General features: G+C 39.0%; 2 protein-coding genes across 20 annotated transcripts in view; one reads left to right on the forward strand and one right to left on the reverse strand.

Annotated features, from left to right (window-relative positions):
• Ctnna3 (catenin alpha 3) overlaps positions 1-21,121 on the reverse strand; it is a 1,429,068-nt gene that overhangs the window by 805,800 nt on the left and 602,147 nt on the right. The window lies entirely within an intron of this gene.
• Positions 14,879-21,121, forward strand: part of Lrrtm3 (leucine rich repeat transmembrane neuronal 3) — a 163,387-nt gene continuing 157,144 nt past the window's right edge. The window contains exons 1-2 of the mRNA XM_005070809.4: positions 14,879-15,461; positions 15,776-17,307. Of these exons, the coding sequence (XP_005070866.1) occupies positions 15,458-15,461; positions 15,776-17,307 (1,536 nt within the window). The 5' untranslated portion in view covers positions 14,879-15,457. The remainder of the gene's footprint in view (positions 15,462-15,775; positions 17,308-21,121) is intronic.

Consider the following 21,121-nt stretch of genomic DNA (forward strand, 5'->3'; position numbering starts at 1 on the left):
GGGAGGCAGAGGCAGGCGGATCTCTGTGCGTTCGAGGCCAGGCTGGACCGATAGCCCCCGAAACAATACAGAGAAACCCTGTCTCATAAAAACAAAAAAAAAGTTTATATAATGGCAACACGCTGTGTATTTTTATATTTCACCTGTTTCACTGCTTTTGTATTATCTGTGTTGATACAAATAGAGAAGGACATATCTGGATATACTTCAGTCATTGTACGCTGTTGTCATTTTTTAACCACACTTTTTCTGCACATTTTTCAATTTAATTGTGTGTTCTTTGTTCTCATCTACTGGATTAAAAGTCTGTTTTGAGTCTTTTGATTACAACTGTTTTCAGGCATTTGCATAATACTTTCATCTCAAATGATAAGCACAGTTTAGTACCATCTCTAGAAATGAATGATTGTTTTCAAGACTAAGAGGAGGTTGTGAGATATAACCCATCATGGTGATTACTTAGAGTTCACAATTAATTGAACAAATGGCAGAGGGGGTGTTTTAACTACAACCCACAGAAGAAGAAATGATATGCAAGTGAACAGCCAAACAAGCTGTTTTGATAAGAAACATGTACCGAAGGTTCTTTTGCTTTTGAGGTTATAGAGAATGTATGTACACAAAGACCTTTTAAAGGCCAGTCTTTCACTGGCAGAGTATAAAAAAAATGGACAGCAACAGAGGGCAAAAGTTCCCTCATCCACAGAAATCTTGACACCCCCCATCTCCATTCATGAGCTGTGTTGCCCATTTCTTTATTCATTCCCTCATGTTTTCCATGAATGACATCTGCTTATAAAATCTTCATCCTAAACACAGACAACTGCCCAATTAATTTCCTCTTTTTCCTCAAAACTCATACAATCATGAATACAAAGAAGACACAGAGGACAAAAGATGGATGAACGGTTCCTATGAGAAAGCACAGGATACGTGATAGATGAACCTGCACACTTAGCAAAGGAAGACCCTTCATTGGGTAGCAATGACCCAAGCCTGATGGGCACCAGGAGGAAGTAACCAAAAATGTGAGGAATGGCTTAAAGCTTTCATTGAGAGTGGTCAACTACTGTATCACTGTATTAATCTCAAGCAATAGAAACCTATTCTCTTTTTGTGAATTTTATAGTTTTTTTATTTTTGAGATTATAATATAATTGCATCAGTGGTCCCTTCCTTTTTGTCCTTCCAAACCCACCTACTGTTTCTAACAAAACAGAGTCAAGCTAAGAAGCTAATCCCAAGTGAAATGGGCATCTTGTAGGGAGGCTGAGGATTCAAACAGGATAATGTCCTCAGTATCTTTCTCTGGTCTTCTACAGAGAACACTGATAGCAGCTCCAGAGATTCCATGAAGGATGTTGGCAATGAACTCTGATAGAAATAAACACGTACACATATACATCTAGAGTTTTTCTCCATGAAAAAGACAGTTTACTATCTCATCTTGCTGACACAAAATCCATAGCCTAAACCTTGCCTGCATAAGAGGAACTTTCCATGAGCCTTCAGAGCCTGACTCGCTAATCAGATTAATGAAGACACAATAATCTTAATGGTTTTTAAAAGCCTCCATCATGGAATGAACCAAAATAAACTGACAAATTACATCAGAAAAAAGGGAAGTTTTAACCTGGAGTATCCAACAAAAATTTCAAACAATGCCCTCAGAATGAGAAAAGGCATTGCCTCTGATAGAGAAATGGAGTATACTATGAGACGAGCCAAAAGAGCCAAAACAGATCTTGTGATGCTAATAAATATGATTACCCAAAGTTGGTATGGTGGTTCAGGCATCAACAAACTTTTTGTATAGAAACTGCATAGTGAATATTCTAAATGTGCAGGACTAAGGGGTCCTACCCATGCCATTATAGTGATCCCCAGCACAGCAGTATCAGTACATGTGGATTTGACAGCATTTATTGATATCTAAGCTTTTAATAAATATATAAAGGATCATAGCATAGAGCTGAGAGATCATTCTAAACCATAAAAAATAAGATGAAAAGAGGAAAGAGAAAAACAAAGTATCAATGTAGAAAACCTAAAATCTACTCAAAATAATTCCAGGGAGAACAAAGAAAAAGGGGGAATACATTCATACACACACACACACACACACACACACACACACACACACACACACACACACCAGAACAAGGGGCTGGATAGATGTCTTGGTGAACCTTTTCTAACTCCAGTTCCAGGAGACCTGATGCCCTCTTCTGGCCTCCTCAGGCACCAGGCATGCACAGGATGCACAGGCATAAATGCATGGAAAATACTCACAACACATAAAATAATTTTTTAACACAAGAAGTTTTCACACAGCCAAAGAGTACAATTCCTTATGCTTAAATGGTTCACCAAGTACTACACAGTAAATGAATAAGGACTCGAACTAAAGTAGTACAGTTTCCAAATGTCTGGGAAAGTAAAGAATAAAAGCATCCTGAGAGAAAGTAACAGATTATCATTCAAAAGACAGGGAATGCAGAGTGTCTGCTTCCCAGAAGTCATGTAGCTAGCCACAACAGAACCTTAGGTGGAAGATTCTGAAAGAAACTGGGTTATGATGTGTGCCTATGTAAGAAACAATTCATAGGTAGGAGTGACCCAAAACAAACAAACAGGAGCTTCAGATGTGACCTCTTCATTCCATGTTCATCCTTTCCGAGGAGTCACTTACCAAGAAATCTTTAACACATTGTGTAGAAAACCAAGCAAAGAGACACATGGAATACAGGAATGAGGGCCCCATGATGAAGAGTGGTCAGTCCAGCACTCAGTGTGAGCAATGTGCTTGGCCACTAGAGCAGAGGAACATAGTATAACAAGATATAAGTAGTGTCTCTACTGCTTGAGTGTTTGGAAATGTCACTATTTGACAGATCTGTTAACACATTAGTACAGACAAGTACCACTGCTTGCAGACAAAATTTCATAAATTTGAAACAGGAGAAGGAAAATAGGAATGATTCTTAATAAACATTTCTTTAAAAGTGAAAAAGAATTAAAACTATCTAGCATTCCTCTTAATTCTCTTTACGGATGTCTAAAGCTTTCATAAGCTATAGGTTGCCAATCAAGTCAATATTGCACTTAATTTGAATATTATCATGGGAAGTAGGAGCCATATATAATACTAAGTCCTTGATTTTATTAGCATGGTGCTGAAATATCAGTAAAATGTAAAAGTATTTATGGGATACAAATAGTAGCGAAAGTAAAGTGATTGCCTCTGGAGAGAATACTTGGGGAAGAAGTTGGGAAGGTGGGGTCAAGATAGATGTTTACAATAGAAGCCTTTTTTATTTGCTGTTTAAACTATGTGCACAAAATTCAGTTCTTTGTGAATAAATAGTATCCCTTAATGTTCCCCATTCTAATCTACCTATTAAATTTGAAGAACCCTGAGAAAGTTAATGCTATAGTCATTATCAGCTAATACAGTAGGATTCATTTGTTTATAAGTGGGAAAAAATCCAAAAGAAGAACTAGACTACCATAAGCAACAGAAACAGAGTAAAAGAAAATCAATAAAAGTGAAGTAAGAGAAGGTATAGGGCCGGGATCTTATATATAAATCTCCTGTTGGAGAAGTGGAATAAGATATGACTGAGCGGCCTTCAACAGCTTTTGAGTAACTGGGGTCAAATCCAGTGGAGGAAATGTTTCTGTTGCTATGACCACAAAATAGTATCTAAGAAGGCCAACAGAGCTTGATATTTATTTTATGGGTTATGTTTTTATCATTTGATTGCTTTTGTTGTGGTAGATAATTATACTTATCAATATGGTGCTTGAATTTCTGACTGAGCTACTATTCTTGTCAGTGTGAATGCCCGCCTTAGGCTAATGTGTTGGAAAGGAAGCAGTGAACTCCTGAAGCCATCATAAAGTACTGGTGACTGAGACATAATAATAGATATTCCACCTCTGATTTCTGACAAAGAGTTCCCCAAATCCCTATAATTTCCTGAGTAATACCAGTTCTGGGAACATTTTTTCCAGTGTGATAACTCTTGGTCAGCTCTTAGACATCTGCAATATGAGGTGCAAGCATTCAGAAAAATCAAACTGTGACCAGAAGCTTCAAAACATCAGCACCAACCACTTCCTTTAGGATAGGATTGCTGAAGGTTAAGTAATCAATTGTTCCTATCTTGTTTCCTTAAACATTAAACTAAAGCAGGGAGAAGAACCTCTAAATTAATTTAAAAAAAAAGTCTATGTGCCAAGAAAATAGCACATCTCCAGAAACTACTTAGAGCTTTCTAGAGCCTGTTCTCTTCCTTTATCTGATAGTCCATCTATGTTCATTATCATAAGCTAATAGACCTAAGTTAACTTTCCCTGAGTTCTGTGAATTGCCATGACAAGTTAAAAAATATAAGTAGAAAGTTCAATTTGGAACAAAGTGAGAAGGCAATCTGAGTGACCCAGAAGAACCTACTCCAGATGGCATTTGAAGAGAAAAGAGTTGATTCCTGCAAAACTGCTACTACCTCTGTCCTTCCCGAAATACATTTCTCCATCCCATCTAAAACTAGCTAGCACCACACTGTGGGTTTTTTTGTTTTGTTTTGTTTTTTCCTCTTACTATCTCTTCAACAAGAATACATGGAAAGCATTTATCTTAGTCACAATTTTATCAACAGAACCAAGGAAAGCCAGAGAACATAATAAATACTCATTTAATAGAGAAATGAATTAGCAACGTAATAGCAGGGGAAAAGTCTTATTTTCATGAAGCATTCATATTAACTTTATTAGTCCTAATGTTGCAAATTTTTAAAATTACACATAGAATTTTCAGTTTATTTATGGAATCACAACTTTGCCACATGGTAGCTCTGCTGTTAGTAGCAAAATTCTCCCAAGCATCTCCAAACACTCTTGGGGTTGGGTTTCAATCAGGAAATAAATGGTCATTGGTACCAAATATCAGCAACATAAGGACAATTCACCAGCTCAGAAAACTTGAGTCCTCAAATAGTTCAGATATATTTTAGTACGATTTAAGGACCCATGGGTTCCTTTTCTGCTAACACATTGCAAACCAATGTAGAAGTTCATTGCATATTAGATATACAGCTTAAAATAATTATCAACCAGATGTCTTGCTTTAGATACAAAAACAGAATCAATCTAAGGAACATTTACCTCTTTTTCAAAATCAAGGTCTGTATTATCTTTTCCCACCTGCGATTAGGAGATTTAAATCTCTGTGCTAAAATACTTACATGGAAGTCAAATTCTAAGATGCACTAGTCTAGTCATTTCAAACTATCACATGCAAAGATGGAAACACACAGTGTAAACTGTATTCAAACAATCTCTTCTTAAAGAGGAGTATATGTGATGTGCATACAGCCAAATATCTATGATGATACCACTTTCAAAAACTTTGACTTCACATTTAAAGCGCATTCATCTGTAGAGAGTAAATCATTAAATATTAATATACAAATTTGGGAAAAGGCCCTTTTATAGCTATCCTACTCAAATTCCCTTGTTCTATTTTGAGATGCCTTAAGAATCACAGAACTACATGGGGGTCTATAAATTATACAGCGGGGCTCTGATGGCAGATGATTCTTCATGGAACTTGTTGTAAACAAAAATCTAGAAAATGGATTTTTTCTCAACATCTACAAATAAATTTGTATTGCTGCTCATTTGATAAAAAATATTGAGACTATTAGAAGAACATAATCTCATATCAATTCACCAGTTCATGGGCTGATTTTGCAAAGAACAATATAAACAATGTTTTCTGCTGACTATAAGCAAAAAAGAGAACTGTGATAGGAAATAAAGAACAGAAGTTCTAATAACATGAATATTAGTGCAACATTGACTCAAGGCACCTTATTATTGATTTTTGCTACCAAAGCTTCCAGGGAAGTCATTACTGAATTCCCTGCTAGTATAAATACCGTGGTGTACATATTTCTCTCTACTCTATAAGCCCTAAATAACTCAGAAGTCACTCTGGTTCTAAATTATCACCAGGAGTGACTTTGAGTCCACAAGCAACCAGCTGAATATTATGTCTAAATGAATGAACATGCCACTAAACTGACCTTTTTTTTTTCAGTGAAATGATACAAGGGAGAAACATCATGTGCAAAGCATAGAAAAATATGTCAACCATAATGCAAGATCTCCATCAACTCAATGGTATCAAGAGACTGCAAGATGTCAAATTAGATGTTGTTATAGTTTAGCGACATATATGGATGAAGAGATTTGATTTTAAAATACTCCAGAGGCAAACAATAAAGCATATATACAGGAAGAATGTAAAGGTAAAAAAAGTGCACAATCTTGATCATTGTAGAGGTTGATGACTGTAAGGATTCTTATAATTATTATATTTTTATATAATTACAAATATATAAACAACTGTATGATTATATTATAAAAATATTTATTATATTTTTCTAATTTTATGTTTCTTCTAAAAATTTCACCACAAAAAAAGAATGTTTATTGAGGTCATGTTTGGTCTTCAGAAGTTTCTGGAATTTAAAATTGATACAGTATCAATTTGTGATATTTCCCTATTCTCAAAATTAGTTTATGCTGTGCCTCTGCAGTATGTTGCAGGCAGAAATACAAGTCACAAGAATGTGCCCTGATGCTATCACACACAAGTATCTACAGGTGGAAAATCTAGCAGGCAACCTTGTGAGTTTTCAATCGTTTGATATTTCTTCTTTCTAGGAAGATATTGAGACACCATTTTAATAGACTGACTTTAAACTTTTACATGCATTTATCTAAATCAGAGATGTTCCCCATAACTATATATAACTAGATAAGGCTTTTAATGGAACCCTTCAAGTAAGTAGGTGGAACCAAGAATATTCCCAAGATTTGTTAATGTTCTGATGAAGTTCATAAAATCATTGTAAATGGAAATATGCATCTGAGTAGTTGAAGTGCCTTGGAAGAGGGACTCTACACTGGCATTCAAGAAATAACTCTTTACTGGGGAAAACAACTTCTAAACTAGCACAAAAATTGTTAGCAGTATCTGGTATGTAGCATATAGCCAGGATATTGAAAGTTTAGTGAAAACAGGACATTCAGGAATTTCAAATATTAGTAAATTCTGACTTTCCCTTGGCCATGTTGGTGACCACTGATACATGCTTACTCTGATATACACCCATAGCCAGCAAATCTAGATAGAATCAAAGGAAAATTATTATTTATAGATTCCCTGATCCACACAGCTTATTCTTACTCACAAATCTTGGAAATTGCTAGGAAACAGAACCCTTGAATGTTCAGAGGCAGGTCTGTGGGTTCCATTTTACAGGGTAGTAATAAGACCCTGCGGTACCTGGATGAAATCAATTTATCAAATTCAGAATGTCAATTGGCATGTACAATATAAATGCTATTTTCTAAATTATTCCAGAAAATATTTTGAATTCATCAAACTTAATTCCTAGAATGTTTAATCCAAATTTTCCTATATCTAGTCACTATGTAAGATTTACATTTCAATTTTAATTAAACTATTTGGCTCCACTGTCCTCCAAAGTTACATACAAGGATAATCTGACCCTCACCCCTAGGCCATCTGGATTCAGATGTAAGTTTAGGAGAGTTTTTTTCCTAGTTATTTGATCATCTTCTGCTCTTAAATTCACAGTATGGTTTGAATCCTACTATCATAAAGGTGCTTTCAGAGTTGGACTTGGAGGATAAATACATGGTTCAGCAGCTAACAATATGCACTACTAAATGGTCATCCCTGAAAACATATATATTGGTAGCATGCTATGGGCTGGTCAGGAATATATATTATATTCATCAATAAAAATTAAGAGGCTGTGAGTTTGAAGAAGAGTAGGGAAGGTTTAGGGGGATAAAGGGAAAGAAGAAGTGTTGTGATCAAAGTCTACTACCATAAAAATAAAAAATGTAAATACAAAAACAGTGTGTAATGTCTTTACCGAGGATGTGAGTTCAGTTCCAAGCACACATGTCAATAAGCTCACAACTCCCTGTAACTCCAGCTCCAAGGAATCCAGTGCCCTCTACTGGGATCCATGAGCACCTGCACTCAAGCACACAAAGATACATGCAAACATAATAAAAAGAAATTAAATAATAAAACAGTCTGCGTTTGGTAGTTCATACTTGGAATCTCAAAACTTGGGAGACTAAAGCAGGAGAATATGTGTTCAAGACCAGTCTACATTAGATACACAGTAAGATCCTGCCTCAAAAGCAAATAAAATATATAGTTTTAGAAAATATAGTCTCTGGGATTGAAGAAAATATGAGCAGTAAATTCAAACTTGGTTCTAGTATATTGAACTCTTGATCTTACTTCTAAAACTTGACCCATAAAAGCCGCTGATGGCTTCAGTATCCTGCAGATTGCTGAGCCTGTAAAACTACAGAGTGAGTTGGGGAGAGCTGGGTCAGTAGTTAAGAGTGCTTGTTGTTCTTCCAGAGGACCTGAGTTTTGAACCTCCCAGAACCCATGTCAAGCAGATCACAACTACCACGACCACAGCTCCAGTCCAGGGCACCTGACACCCTCTTCTTGCCTTTGTGGATACCTGCATTTATGTTCTCATACCCACCCAGAGACACACATGCATGCTCATAATTTAAGGAAAGAAAGAACAACTCTTTAATCTCATTATTTCATACCTCCATGCATACTCATATTTTTTTAAAAAGGAAAGATCATCTCTTCTAAAAATAAATCTAAGGATCTACCTTTAATCTCATTATTTCATACCTCTACTTATAACCCATTTTTAAAAAATAACTTCTGTTTTGTCTAAAAAACATGCAAAATTTAACCACTTCTGCTGCCACACTGACTCAGGACTACCACCTTTCGTCTGGATTTGTGAGAACCTCCTTTATTGGCTTCCATCATGGCCCCCATTGCAATAACAGGACCAAGAATGATTATCTTAGTCAATGTGGGCTACAGTAACAAATTTCATGTACGGTACAAACAACAGGCTTCCATTTCTCACAGCTCAAAGATCTGGAATATGTACCAGATCTGACTTCTAGACAGATTCCTTCTCCTGGATCCTCACATTGCTTACAGCAGCGATAGAGGAAACAAGCACACGGTGCCTATTCTCATCTTTATAATCCCATGAACTTTATCATGAGTGCTCCAACTTCCTGACCATATAAGGTTCTGAGTCTAAACACTATCATCCTGGAGATAGAAGCTTCAATATATGAACTTAGCATGAAAGCCTTCACTCCAGAGAGATGACCCCTTAATGGACAGCCTTTTTAATACACCCATTTTGGGGTATGGGAGAGACCAATTATTCCAGAGTAAAGCTAATATTCTTACAACAGAATAAACATCCATCCATAATCTAGCACCTAGGATCTCTGTGGTTTCACTCTAATTTCTCTAGAGCTGTCATCGTGGCCCTAGATTGATTGTCCTCCTTGAAGTTCATCAAACACATGCTCTGTTTCTACCTCGAGACTTCGCACTAGTCATTCTTTACCCTCTTTCAGTCAAAAAAGTCCATCTCTCTCTTCAGTTTGCTAAAGCCATTTTCCTAGTGTCCCTAACCATTCTGTTTAAATCATATCTATTTTCTTATACACCCCATCATCCTTATAGTTTTCTACCTTCCACAGCCCAAATTACATAGTGGTGTTAATCGAATTCACCTTACTGTGACAAAATGCCTCCACAGTACAATTTCTAAGAGAAAATATTTACTTTGATTCACATTTTCAAAGACTCTGAGACCACCTGGTGGGGGAAGGCATGGTAGACTTTGTGTCATGGAAACTTGTGGCAGAGGTTCACCATACCATAACAGACTGGAAAGAAGAGCAGATGTAAAGCTGGCCATAGCCTGCAAAGGCCTAAATCTAGTAACTTCCTTTGGTGGAGCAAGTCTCAGTTCCTAAAGGCTCTACAGAAACACTAATCAGGAAACTAGGCCAAAAACACAAGCGCTACGGGGACATTTCAGATTCAAAGCATAGTATGACTTACTAATACCCTACCTATGTTTACATTAAAATTGTCTGGTTTTATTTATTGAAAATGTAAATTTCATACAGCATAGGCCTTTATTTTGCATACTGATGTCCACATATTTAGAACAGTGTCTAACATGTAATGATATCCAAAATATTTCATTGCTAAATCAATGAAATCTCTGAAGCCAGGTACCCTGAAGATACCCTATTTTTTACACCTTTATATTTGGCAATCTAGTTTCATATTGGTCTGAAATTTGGCATTATATATAGCCACTTGATTTATTTGCTCACTTTAAACAAAATATGTTTAGCTATTCAAACTTAATGTAAATGCAATAAAATAGTGTTTATACAGATGACAGTGTGTTTTATAATTGTATAAATCATAAGGCCTGAGATGCATTGGGGAAATTTAAGTTGTCGGGTAGTTTATGGTTAGTACTCTATGTGGTGGCAATTGCAAAGGAAGCTGCTAAGCACATAATGGGGCAGAATTTTGCCTGTATTGAAAGACAATACAGGCTGGGTGTTGGTGGCACACACTTTTAATCCCAGCACTCAGGAAGCAGAGGCAGGTAGGCTCTGTGAGTTCAAGACCAGCCTGGTCTACAGAGCAAGTTTCAGTACAGGCTCCAAAATAATACAGAGAAACTCTGTATCAAAAAAGAAAAAGAAAAAAAAAAAAAAGAAAGGCAAGACAGAAACAATCATCTGGCTGCAGTCAACAAGTAAAAGAGGATAAACTCTGAAAACCATACCAGAAAGTCAGTAAAATTGTCTATAGCACAGTAATTTTTTTAAACCTTTTGAGTGACTACTTGGCATCTTTAGAATAATTTCCACATCCTTAAGTGATTAACATGGCTTTGAATTGTTCTTTCCATTTTGGGAATTTTCAACCAGTTTCATTGATAATTTTCCCTCTTCAAGAACTTTGTCACCTTGAATTAGGGATGCCAACTTAAGAGCTACTGCCAAAGAAGGGACCACTGGGAGAATACCTATGAGAAATAGACAGGTGGTCAGCATTAAGGGGAAATATCAATTTTAAGAGCCAGGGAAGGAACATAAGATCAGCATCGTGAGCCAGGTGGTGGTGGCACAGGCCTTTAATCTCAGAACTCAGGAGAAGCAGAGGCAGGTGTATCTCTGTGAGTTCTAGGCCAACCTGGTCTATGGAGAGAGTTCCAGGACAGGCTCCAAAGCTACAGAGAAACCCTGTCTCAAACAAACAAAAAACAAAAAACAAAACAGATCAGAACCATGGAGCAAGACAAGATGAAAAGCTAAGATATAAAAAATAAAGATTGAAAATTAGAGACACGATATGTAATATAAGACAATGATATTTACATAAATAATCCAAATGTATTTGTCTCATGAAAAAGCAACATGATGATTATATTCCCCTGGTCCTCTTTGTGTTTCTGTCCCAAGGGCATGAGGCACATGGACAAGTGAATGGCCTGTGCAGCTGGTAGCCAAGAAAGATGTCTTCATACCAACTTCCCAGTGTGAAGGAGGAAGGATGAGCAGGAAAATCAGAGGCTTTCAAAGCAGAGAAATGAGAAAGAAGCTATAAATATGATTCCCGTTAGGCTTTTTTGAGACATGCAAGTTGTGAAGTCCCATTTGGGATGTTAGATAATAAAGACTCGGTGTTATCCTTCTGTACTGTGCTGAGTTGAATATTTAAACGCATATTTACTATTCCCGTGAAACTTAAGGTTTAACTATAAAGACAAGACATCTCCAGGAAGAGGGAAGACCTGTTCATCACCTGATTTTCTCCCACCTTTTCTACGCATCATTCAAGAGTACTTATTTACAACCTTACTAATAGAGGGACTCTCTAGACTCAACAAGGAATGTGTAACTGTTGTACCTTCTAGAGACTCAAGATACTCCCAACCTGCTAGCACTCTGGTATTGATGCTCCTTGGCATCTGGTGGTAGACCCTGAGGAATGAATGGTAGGTAGACTGGGTACAATTGCATGGCTTTGTCTTGAAAGTCCTATGAATGGGACTGACTTTTCAGAGTCCCTAAGAACCACATGCATGATGTTAGATTTTTGTCAAAGACTAATGATGGCAAAAGAAGGTAACAAGGCACTAGGTTCCAAAGAGACAGTTACAGGGTAAATATCACTTCAGCACATCATATACAAGTATAAAAATATCATACTTGTATATGGATAATTAATACTACCAAAAACACATAATAAAAAATTTCAGCAAATTTTATAATATAAGAAGACTACATATTATATAAAAGCTTATAGTATGGCTATTGTGTTTACTGACTAAATATATTATGGATCTAAAATGTGTCAAGCACTGTTGTTAAAATAACTGAGAGACAAAAAGTTACCCCTTAGAGGTTGCAATTCAGTATCAGACATCTCCATTCTCCTATCAAGAGAGCACTTGTTTCTGTTCATTCCTTTTTAGTGAGTTTCTAAAGCATACTTGTCCATCAAAAATATATCCTCTCTGTGGCCACACCCATTAAGAAAACTTACTTTTTCCATGCCTCAGTAGATGATCTTATACCCTAATACATATGGGCAACATTAAGTGGTCTCAGTGGGTTTACAGAGAGAAGGTGAGAGACAGAAGACAGAGAACATGAGCATATGAGATTGAATTGAAAAGGGTTGGAAGGGTTAGGGGAGGAATTAGCATGTAGATTTGATCAAAATGCAATGTATGCATGTATGAAATTCTCAATAAAAAAGTACAACCTCTTCTATCCCCTTGAATCAGAATTTTGGAGAATAGAAAAGGAAAATTATTTGATAAGCTGTTTAGTGTTTTAGATATAGTCACAACATAAATAAGTTCAAGGCAATCACTAGGCCTATGCTTTGGTTATCATGATTAGCACTGATCAAACTGTTCACCCTTGGATAATATCAAAGTGGCCCCTAGTTGAGATGCAGCCAATTTACCTGATATAAATGAAGCAAATATTTTAAAGAACAATACTTATTTATGGAAAATGACAAACTGTAGATCCAGTGTTACGTTTTGCTTTGGGGGTAGAGAAACAACCACCATTAGTTATTAAACATAGTCCATAACACTGAAACATGAATTTTAAATAGAAAATGGAGATGATGAAGATACAAGAACTTCTCCCACTGACTATAATATAAAAAAAAAACCTACTCACTGAGGTAGTTGTTCATGAGTTTCAGTTAATGCAGTCAATATTCAATATTAAAAAGCAACATCAATACACATAACAGATAATATTTGTTCGGTTTTTGTGCTACATACTGAGCTAAGGACTTTTAGAAATTAAGATGACATAGGGGTGAGGCTGCAGCCCAGGGTGCTAGCTCAATCTCCAGTACCATGGACGAAGAGAAAAATATAGCTTACTATTCAAAATATGCCTGTGAAGTAATTTTGCTGTCTCGTCCATTTTGCAGGGGAGACAACTGAGGCACAGAGGTGGTGAGAGAGCCACTCAAGGTAACACAGCTGGCAAATTTAGCAAGGATTAGTGTTCTTTATCAGGAGGCTAGCTGTGGCTTCCCCTGTACTTCCTCTAAGACAAAGGGAACTCTCAGGGTCCTCTAGAGAGCAAGAGTGCACTCTGCAGAGCTTCACCTCCTTCCTCTTGGTCAGTCCTATTTTCACCAGATTCTCAGGGCACAGCAATGCCAGGGGAAAGGACTGGTGGCTGGGAAGCAGCATAAGTAGACTGGGTCCTGCATGTAAACTGCCCCTGCCTATGCTCTGGAGCCTTGAGTTGGTAACCCCCTTTAAATCCCAGGCCCTTCACCTTTGAAATGTAGATTACAGTGGGACCTGCAACACTGCTGTTGTTGAAAGAGAAACGGGAGGAGGCGGGGAGAGTGGGGGGAGGCTGGAGAGATGGTTCCAAGGTTAAGAACACTGGCTACTCTTCCAGAGGACCCAAGTTCAATTCCCAGCAACCACATGGCAGCTCACAACTGTCTGTGACCCCAGCTCCCAGGGATCTGGCACTCTCACATAGACATACATGCAGGTAAAATACCAATGCACTTAAAATTAAATAAAAATCTGTAAAAAAAAATAAGAGAATTGTAAAAAAAAAAAAAGGAAGATAAAACAAGGTAACATTCATTTAAAGAACTTAGCACTCAATAAATATTATTAGTGTAATAAATAGAAGCAACATCAATGATCTATGAGCTAAATAATCTTTGGGTTCCAATACTAGCACAACAAAAGGTTTATTTCCCTTCTGATTAAAAAAATAATAATAATAATAATAAAGCCCACAGCCACCAAAACAAGCCCAGTCACAAGCCATTAAACCAATTATATCTTTTGTGGGAAAATCAGAAAAGCCATTAGACCTATTAATTTGCGTGTCATTAGTCATCCCCTCTATTGTAAAGTCGATGTAGTCCAGCGTCCTGAGACACCTTGCATAATATAATCACTGTGACTCCAAGAGGTCAAACAGGCATGCTCTTAATGCAGCTTTGTGAAAAGCTCAATAATTCATTTTATAAATTTCAGCTCAAAGCCTACACTGAGGTTAAGAAAAATTGACATTCGATCCGTGAACTTAACATCAAGCTCTAGAAAAACTCTGGGAAGCACATGTTTGGCGATTCAGCAGCAGACGCCGACAGTACAGGCGTTGCCAAATTGTAAAACAAGACTTAGAAATCACAGAAAACGTTGCTAGTTATTGATTACGTTGACCATTCACTTCCTATTGAGACACCCAAAAAGAATCATTCATTTTCCAGCAGAGCCTGCTCATTTGCAAGATAAAAAGAGAGCCAGCTCTGCACATGCCCATAGTGTTCCTCACCACTGGGGGCAGCTTTACATAAGACTGCATTCACTGAAACTGAAGCAACAGTCCGAGCCGCTTTCAGAATGACACGTCTGCAGGAGTGAGCTGAGCGTGTGCGCGGAACCGGGCTCTCCTGCCTTCTGGGCTCCAACGCAGCTCCGTGGCTGAACTGGGTGCTCACCGCCACGGGACCGCCGGGCTATGGAATACAGATGTGGCAGTACAGGTAGCCCCACGTTGCCTAGAGGAATACATCATGGGTTTTAAGAAGAAATTGTAGAAGCAATTTTTAACACCACACACACACACACACACACACACACACACACACACACACACACACACTGTAAAGATGCAAAAACGCAATATCCACGAAGATCCTATTACCTAGGAAGACTCGGATGTTTTGCTGTGAATGCGGTATTGGGATTTATTTGTTCTTGGAGTGTTCTGCATGGCTGGTAAAGAATAATGTTCCAAAATCGGTCCATCTCCCAAGGGGTCCAATTTTTCTTCCTGGGTGTCAGCGAGCCCTGACTCACTACACTGCAGCTGACAGGGGCTGTCATGCAGGCGGCCCCTAAGCCAAAGCAAAAGACCTAAGGACGGCCTTTGAACAATACAAAGGATGGGTATGTTTTGTCATTTTCCTTCTTAAAAAAAATGGAAAAAATCTCCTAAGTCTATGTAATAATTCTGCTTTAATTGTTTTAAAGATTATCTTTTTTATGGTACAAGACTATAAATTCGATAATCAGTGGGCATATTCCTCTTTTAATTATTAGAAATATACAGTATCCTTATATTGCAAAGATAATATTCGGTGTTAATTGTTTTCTAAATGTTTACATTTCTGAATGTGGACACTGATGGCTAATTTTGCTTGATTCTTAAAAATGCATTCTTTTTTGGGGGGATAACTTTTCTAAGTTGTTTTTATTTCCAGGTTTCAATGTAATTAGGCTACTGCGCGGATCAGCTGTAGCGGTGGTTCTAGCCCCCACTGTCTTACTGACAATGCTCTCTTCCGCTGAAAGAGGATGCCCTAAGGGTTGTAGGTGCGAGGGCAAAATGGTATACTGTGAATCTCAGAAACTGCAGGAGATCCCCTCAAGCATATCCGCTGGTTGCTTGGGTTTATCCCTTCGCTACAACAGCCTCCAAAAACTTAAGTATAATCAGTTTAAAGGGCTCAATCAGCTCACCTGGCTCTACCTTGACCATAACCATATCAGCAATATTGACGAGAATGCTTTCAATGGGATACGCAGACTCAAAGAGTTGATTTTGAGTTCCAACAGAATCTCTTATTTTCTTAACAACACCTTCAGACCTGTGACCAATTTACGGAACTTGGATCTGTCCTATAATCAGCTCCATTCTCTGGGATCTGAACAGTTCCGGGGCTTGAGGAAGCTGCTTAGTTTACACCTCCGCTCCAACTCCCTGAGAACCATCCCGGTGCGGATCTTCCAAGACTGTCGCAACCTGGAACTTCTGGACCTGGGGTATAACAGGATCCGAAGTTTAGCCAGGAATGTCTTTGCTGGCATGATCAGACTAAAAGAACTTCACCTGGAGCACAACCAATTTTCCAAGCTCAACCTAGCTCTTTTCCCAAGGTTGGTTAGCCTTCAGAACTTGTACATGCAGTGGAATAAAATCAGTGTAATCGGGCAAACCATGTCCTGGACTTGGAGTTCCTTACAGAGGCTTGACCTGTCGGGTAACGAGATCGAAGCCTTCAGTGGACCCAGTGTCTTCCAGTGTGTCCCTAACCTGCAGCGCCTCAACCTGGATTCCAACAAGCTCACATTTATTGGCCAAGAGATTCTGGATTCTTGGATCTCTCTCAATGACATCAGTCTTGCCGGGAATATATGGGAATGCAGCAGGAATATCTGTTCCCTGGTAAACTGGCTGAAAAGTTTTAAAGGGCTGAGAGAGAACACAATTATCTGCGCCAGTCCCAAAGAGCTGCAGGGGGTAAACGTGATCGACGCGGTGAAGAACTACAGCATCTGTGGCAAAAGCACCACCGAGAGGTTTGACTTGGCCAGGGCGCTCCCCAAGCCCACGTTTAAGCCCAAGCTCCCCAGGCCGAAGCACGAGAGCAAGCCTCCGCTGCCCCCCACGGTGGGAGCTACAGAGCCCAGCCCAGAGACAGATGTGGACACGGAGCACATCTCCTTCCATAAGATCATCGCGGGCAGTGTAGCCCTTTTCCTGTCGGTGCTGGTCATCCTCTTGGTCATGTACGTGTCCTGGAAGCGGTACCCAGCCAGCATGAAGCAGCTGCAGCAGCGCTCCCTCATGAGAAGGCACCGGAAGAAGAAAAGGCAATCGCTCAAGCAAATGACTCCCGGCACCCAGGAATTTTATGTAGATTATAAACCCACCAACACCGAGACCAGCGAGATGCTGCTGAACGGAACGGGACCCTGCACCTATAGCAAATCAGGCTCCAGGGAGTGTGAGGTATGAACCATTGCGATTTAAAACCAAAACAAAACAGAGAGCTCTTAAAAGCTGGGAAAATAAGTGGTGCTTTATTGAACTCTGCTGACTGTCAAGGGAACGCGGTGCCCCTCCCCTCCCCCTGCCTCTCACTGTGCTGGCAAGCGCCTTCCCTGTCTCTGAGAGTGTGTTCATAATACTGGTCATTTTCCTCCCATAAATAATCAGCCCATTGAAATTTAAATACCACAATCAATGTGAAGCTGAAACTCTGGTTTAACACCATGCCTATTGTATGAGACCCTTTATGGATTTTATTAACATCACATTTGTTTCCAGGAAAAAACAAAAACAAAACAAAAAAAAAACTTCTTTTCCTGAATGATCCGCCCACACCTGCTCTTATTCTCCACCTGGGAGGGTCAAATCTTCAGCTTTGGGTGTTTCACAGTTCATTGGCAAATCCAAATCCAGAGGGTTTGAAAAAGAGAGAGAGCAGGGATTCTGGGACCTTGCAGGGACGAATCAATCTGAGGAGATGACTTGGTTATGGAACACTACAGAGATTGGGAATGAGAAACAATGCCTGCCTTTCAAAGAAAATGCCAGAAAACTATCCACAGAGGGTGGTGGGTTAGAGCAGGTCCCTGAGCAGCTTCCAGGGATATGGAAATGACAAGGCAAGCACAGAGACAAGTCTCAGAGAGTTAAAGCAGGTGACTGTAAAATACAAGGAGACAGTGAAAACACTGAGGAGCTTGAGGCTTGCAGCCTTATCTTCCATCCCCGTCCCTGTAAAATCACACTGAAGGCAGTGAAGGGTTCCTTTCAATTTCCCCTAGGCTGTGTGCTCTTCCCTAAACATGTTGATTTGTTACACAACCGGACCGTTAGGGAGGCACATCCCAGGAAGCAGGCTGTCCTCTGGAGATGAGGGAGTCCAGAGACCAGGCTTGCTGATGTAAAACACCTTCTCACACATGTGTGGTGCAGTCTTCCCAGGATATGTCTCTTTGCAGCTTATTTTCCAAGAACCCCAAGTAGTTAATAGCATCCTGAGCCCTGTGCTGTGCTGTTCAGGGTTTGTGAGGCCGTCTTGTAGTGTCCTGGGATGTGTCCTACACACATCAGACCCCTAATGACTGAAGTCTGAACATGCTTCTCCAACAGCATCCTTGAAAAGGATGCTTCTGGTAACGCCTTGATACATGCATGAAATCAATCCTGGCGGGGGAAAAAGACTGACACTGTGACAGTTCGTCGTTGGTTTGCTGTTGTTGACATCACTGTGACCCTGTGTTCATCTGTATTGTAAACTCACCCATCAGTACAGTCCTGTACAGAACCTGCTTGGCAGCCTGAAAGCTGCATGCATGTTTCTATGTCTTTGGTGAAAGTCTATTGACTGCAGCACGGATACCACACCCTCTGTATTTATGAGGCTTTGGAAAAATATGTTTATTCTGTAGCCCCCTTTTGTCCTCTATCTCAGATGAGCAGTTTTAGTCTAGGAGCAGATCATAAAGATATTCATGTTAGGGATGGCTCACCTTACTACTGGCCAGGCCTTAACATCTTTGACCACATCCCTATTCTTCAAAACAGTTGCTGCAAAGTAAAAATAGTAATTAATAACAACAAGAATAATAGCAAAGACAAAGTGAATGACTATCTCTTACTAGCATTTTTATAGAGTATGATGATCTTCCATAGGCAGAGAGGGAAAGTCTAGACAAGCCAACATGAAATATAACAGCAAGGAATCCAGATTATGAAAATCACACTTCTATTAGCAATAAGGAAAAGCAGCATTTCAAGTGGATTTCTCAAGGTGCTTTGATGAGACCAGGTGCCAGCTCAGAAATGCATCACATGTCCATGTTTACCCATGACTAACCATTGAGTATACATTTATTAATGACCAATGGCCATAGAGTCCCCATAGATTAATAATGCAGATACATTTACAGTATCATGAGCTGGGTGACCAAACTTACAGAGATGGTTTTCACTGGAATTGTAATTTCACATTTTTCTATACTGTCAGTAAATACATATTCCATTTAATTTTTTCCTTTGGTCAGTCTCATTTTTATCTGTACTGTGAAGATTACTGAATTAATTAAATGCACTGTTGGAGTGAAAAAAAGAAGCCCATTTCTATTCTTTTACTCGACCCTCTGCCTTATTTATCATGGGAAACAAATACATCTAGTCAAGGCAAACTGACAGCTACATATATTTCAAATATTTTTTCAAATTATTAATGCTGTGATGCCACTAACATATACAAAACATGTTTTCTGTATCGAAAAGTATTTCTAAGATTCAAAACCACTTGGTGTGTAAAACTGATGTAAGGTTAAATGAGTGAGCAATGTTTTGGAGGCTGTTCATTTTTTGATGCCTCTCTTTACTTAGAGATAAGAAACCAAATGAAATGCTTTAGAAACAACACATTTTGATTCAGGGCATGAAATTACAAGGAAAGAGATTTTTAAACACACATCCCTCCACTGCAAAGGGCTCTTGTTCAGCTGTCACAATGCCCTGAGAACCAATCTGTGGCTCCAATGGTTAGAGAGTTGTTCCTTCCTTCCCCGGGTGTCACCTGAGAAAGCCAGCTGGCGAGCTGGTCAAAAGTTGCTGTCCTTGTGTCTGCCCCTTGCCCCTGCACACTGCGTACCATAGATCCATTGCTGTAAGTCTTCAAAATGTTCTTCAACTTCATACTGGAGAAGAGTCCTTGCTATTCATTTCTTCTATCTACATGAACTGTCCAATTTCCCTCTAAGGGAACAAAATGGACGTGAGCTGACTGACCTGTTGAGCTGCTCCATGGAGACCCAGGGATACAGAAGTGAGTCTCAGTACGTTGAATGCTCTCTCAAAACAGAGAGCAAAGGAAGTTTAGTCTTTCGAACTGGATGTTTGTGATTTGTGTTTGTTTTCATTTGTGTATTAACCTCACCACACAAGGTGCTGAAACAGCACAGAGGCAAGGCCCTGAGCCAGGGACTTTTAAGCAATGTTATGTAAGATATGTTCATTTTAAATGACTCTGTACCTTCCAAGGATGTTGACATGACATCTGCCCCAAGATTTTCAACCATTTTTTTTTTTAAACTTGATTTGGTGAGTCAACTACCTAAATAGAAGCGGACAATGCTGATTTCTATAGAGTAGCACTGACCTCTAGTGGCTGATACAAGCAACCACAGCTGTTCAAACATTTTTATTTTTTACTTTTTTTTTTTTTACCTTCTCCTCCCCCCCCCCCCGACCCTTTCTATTGTGAACTTATTGGCAGCATAGGTTTCTCTGCTCTGTGCATCATACTTAATGTTAGCTTCCCTGTGAAGCATGATCATCATCCATATTACCAAAGTTACGTATGCTTACTTAGGCTCTCAGTGATAACAGAATGAAAAACCATAAACTGGTACTGAGAGCTAGAAATAAATGCCCCAAGACACAAAGCGAGCAGTAATACAATAAAAATAGAAAATGTTTTAACCATCTGTATCCATCAATATTAGCCAAAATAGTCTGTAATATTTTCTTTTGAAGTGTTATTATTTTTCATGCTCAGGGTTGGGAAACATAGTGTTACTTAGGCTGAGGAAACAGACGCTCATATTGATATTGAGAGGATCCAGCTCAATTCCTGCTGGTCAGTAGATATGTCAGGCATTCCAGAGAGAGGGAGGCACGAGAACTGCTCTCCAGTTTGTTGATCATGTCAGTGACCTGTGCTTCGCCCCTCCCCTCTGGGGGGGGCTTTCTCCCTCCTTTCTCCTTTGCAGCCAGCTAAACAGTAGTGCTATTAGGCTCT

The sequence above is a fragment of the Mesocricetus auratus genome, unplaced genomic scaffold, assembly GCF_017639785.1.
Source record: "Mesocricetus auratus isolate SY011 unplaced genomic scaffold, BCM_Maur_2.0 Super-Scaffold_100027, whole genome shotgun sequence".
In the NCBI taxonomy this organism is placed as follows: domain Eukaryota; kingdom Metazoa; phylum Chordata; class Mammalia; order Rodentia; family Cricetidae; genus Mesocricetus; species Mesocricetus auratus.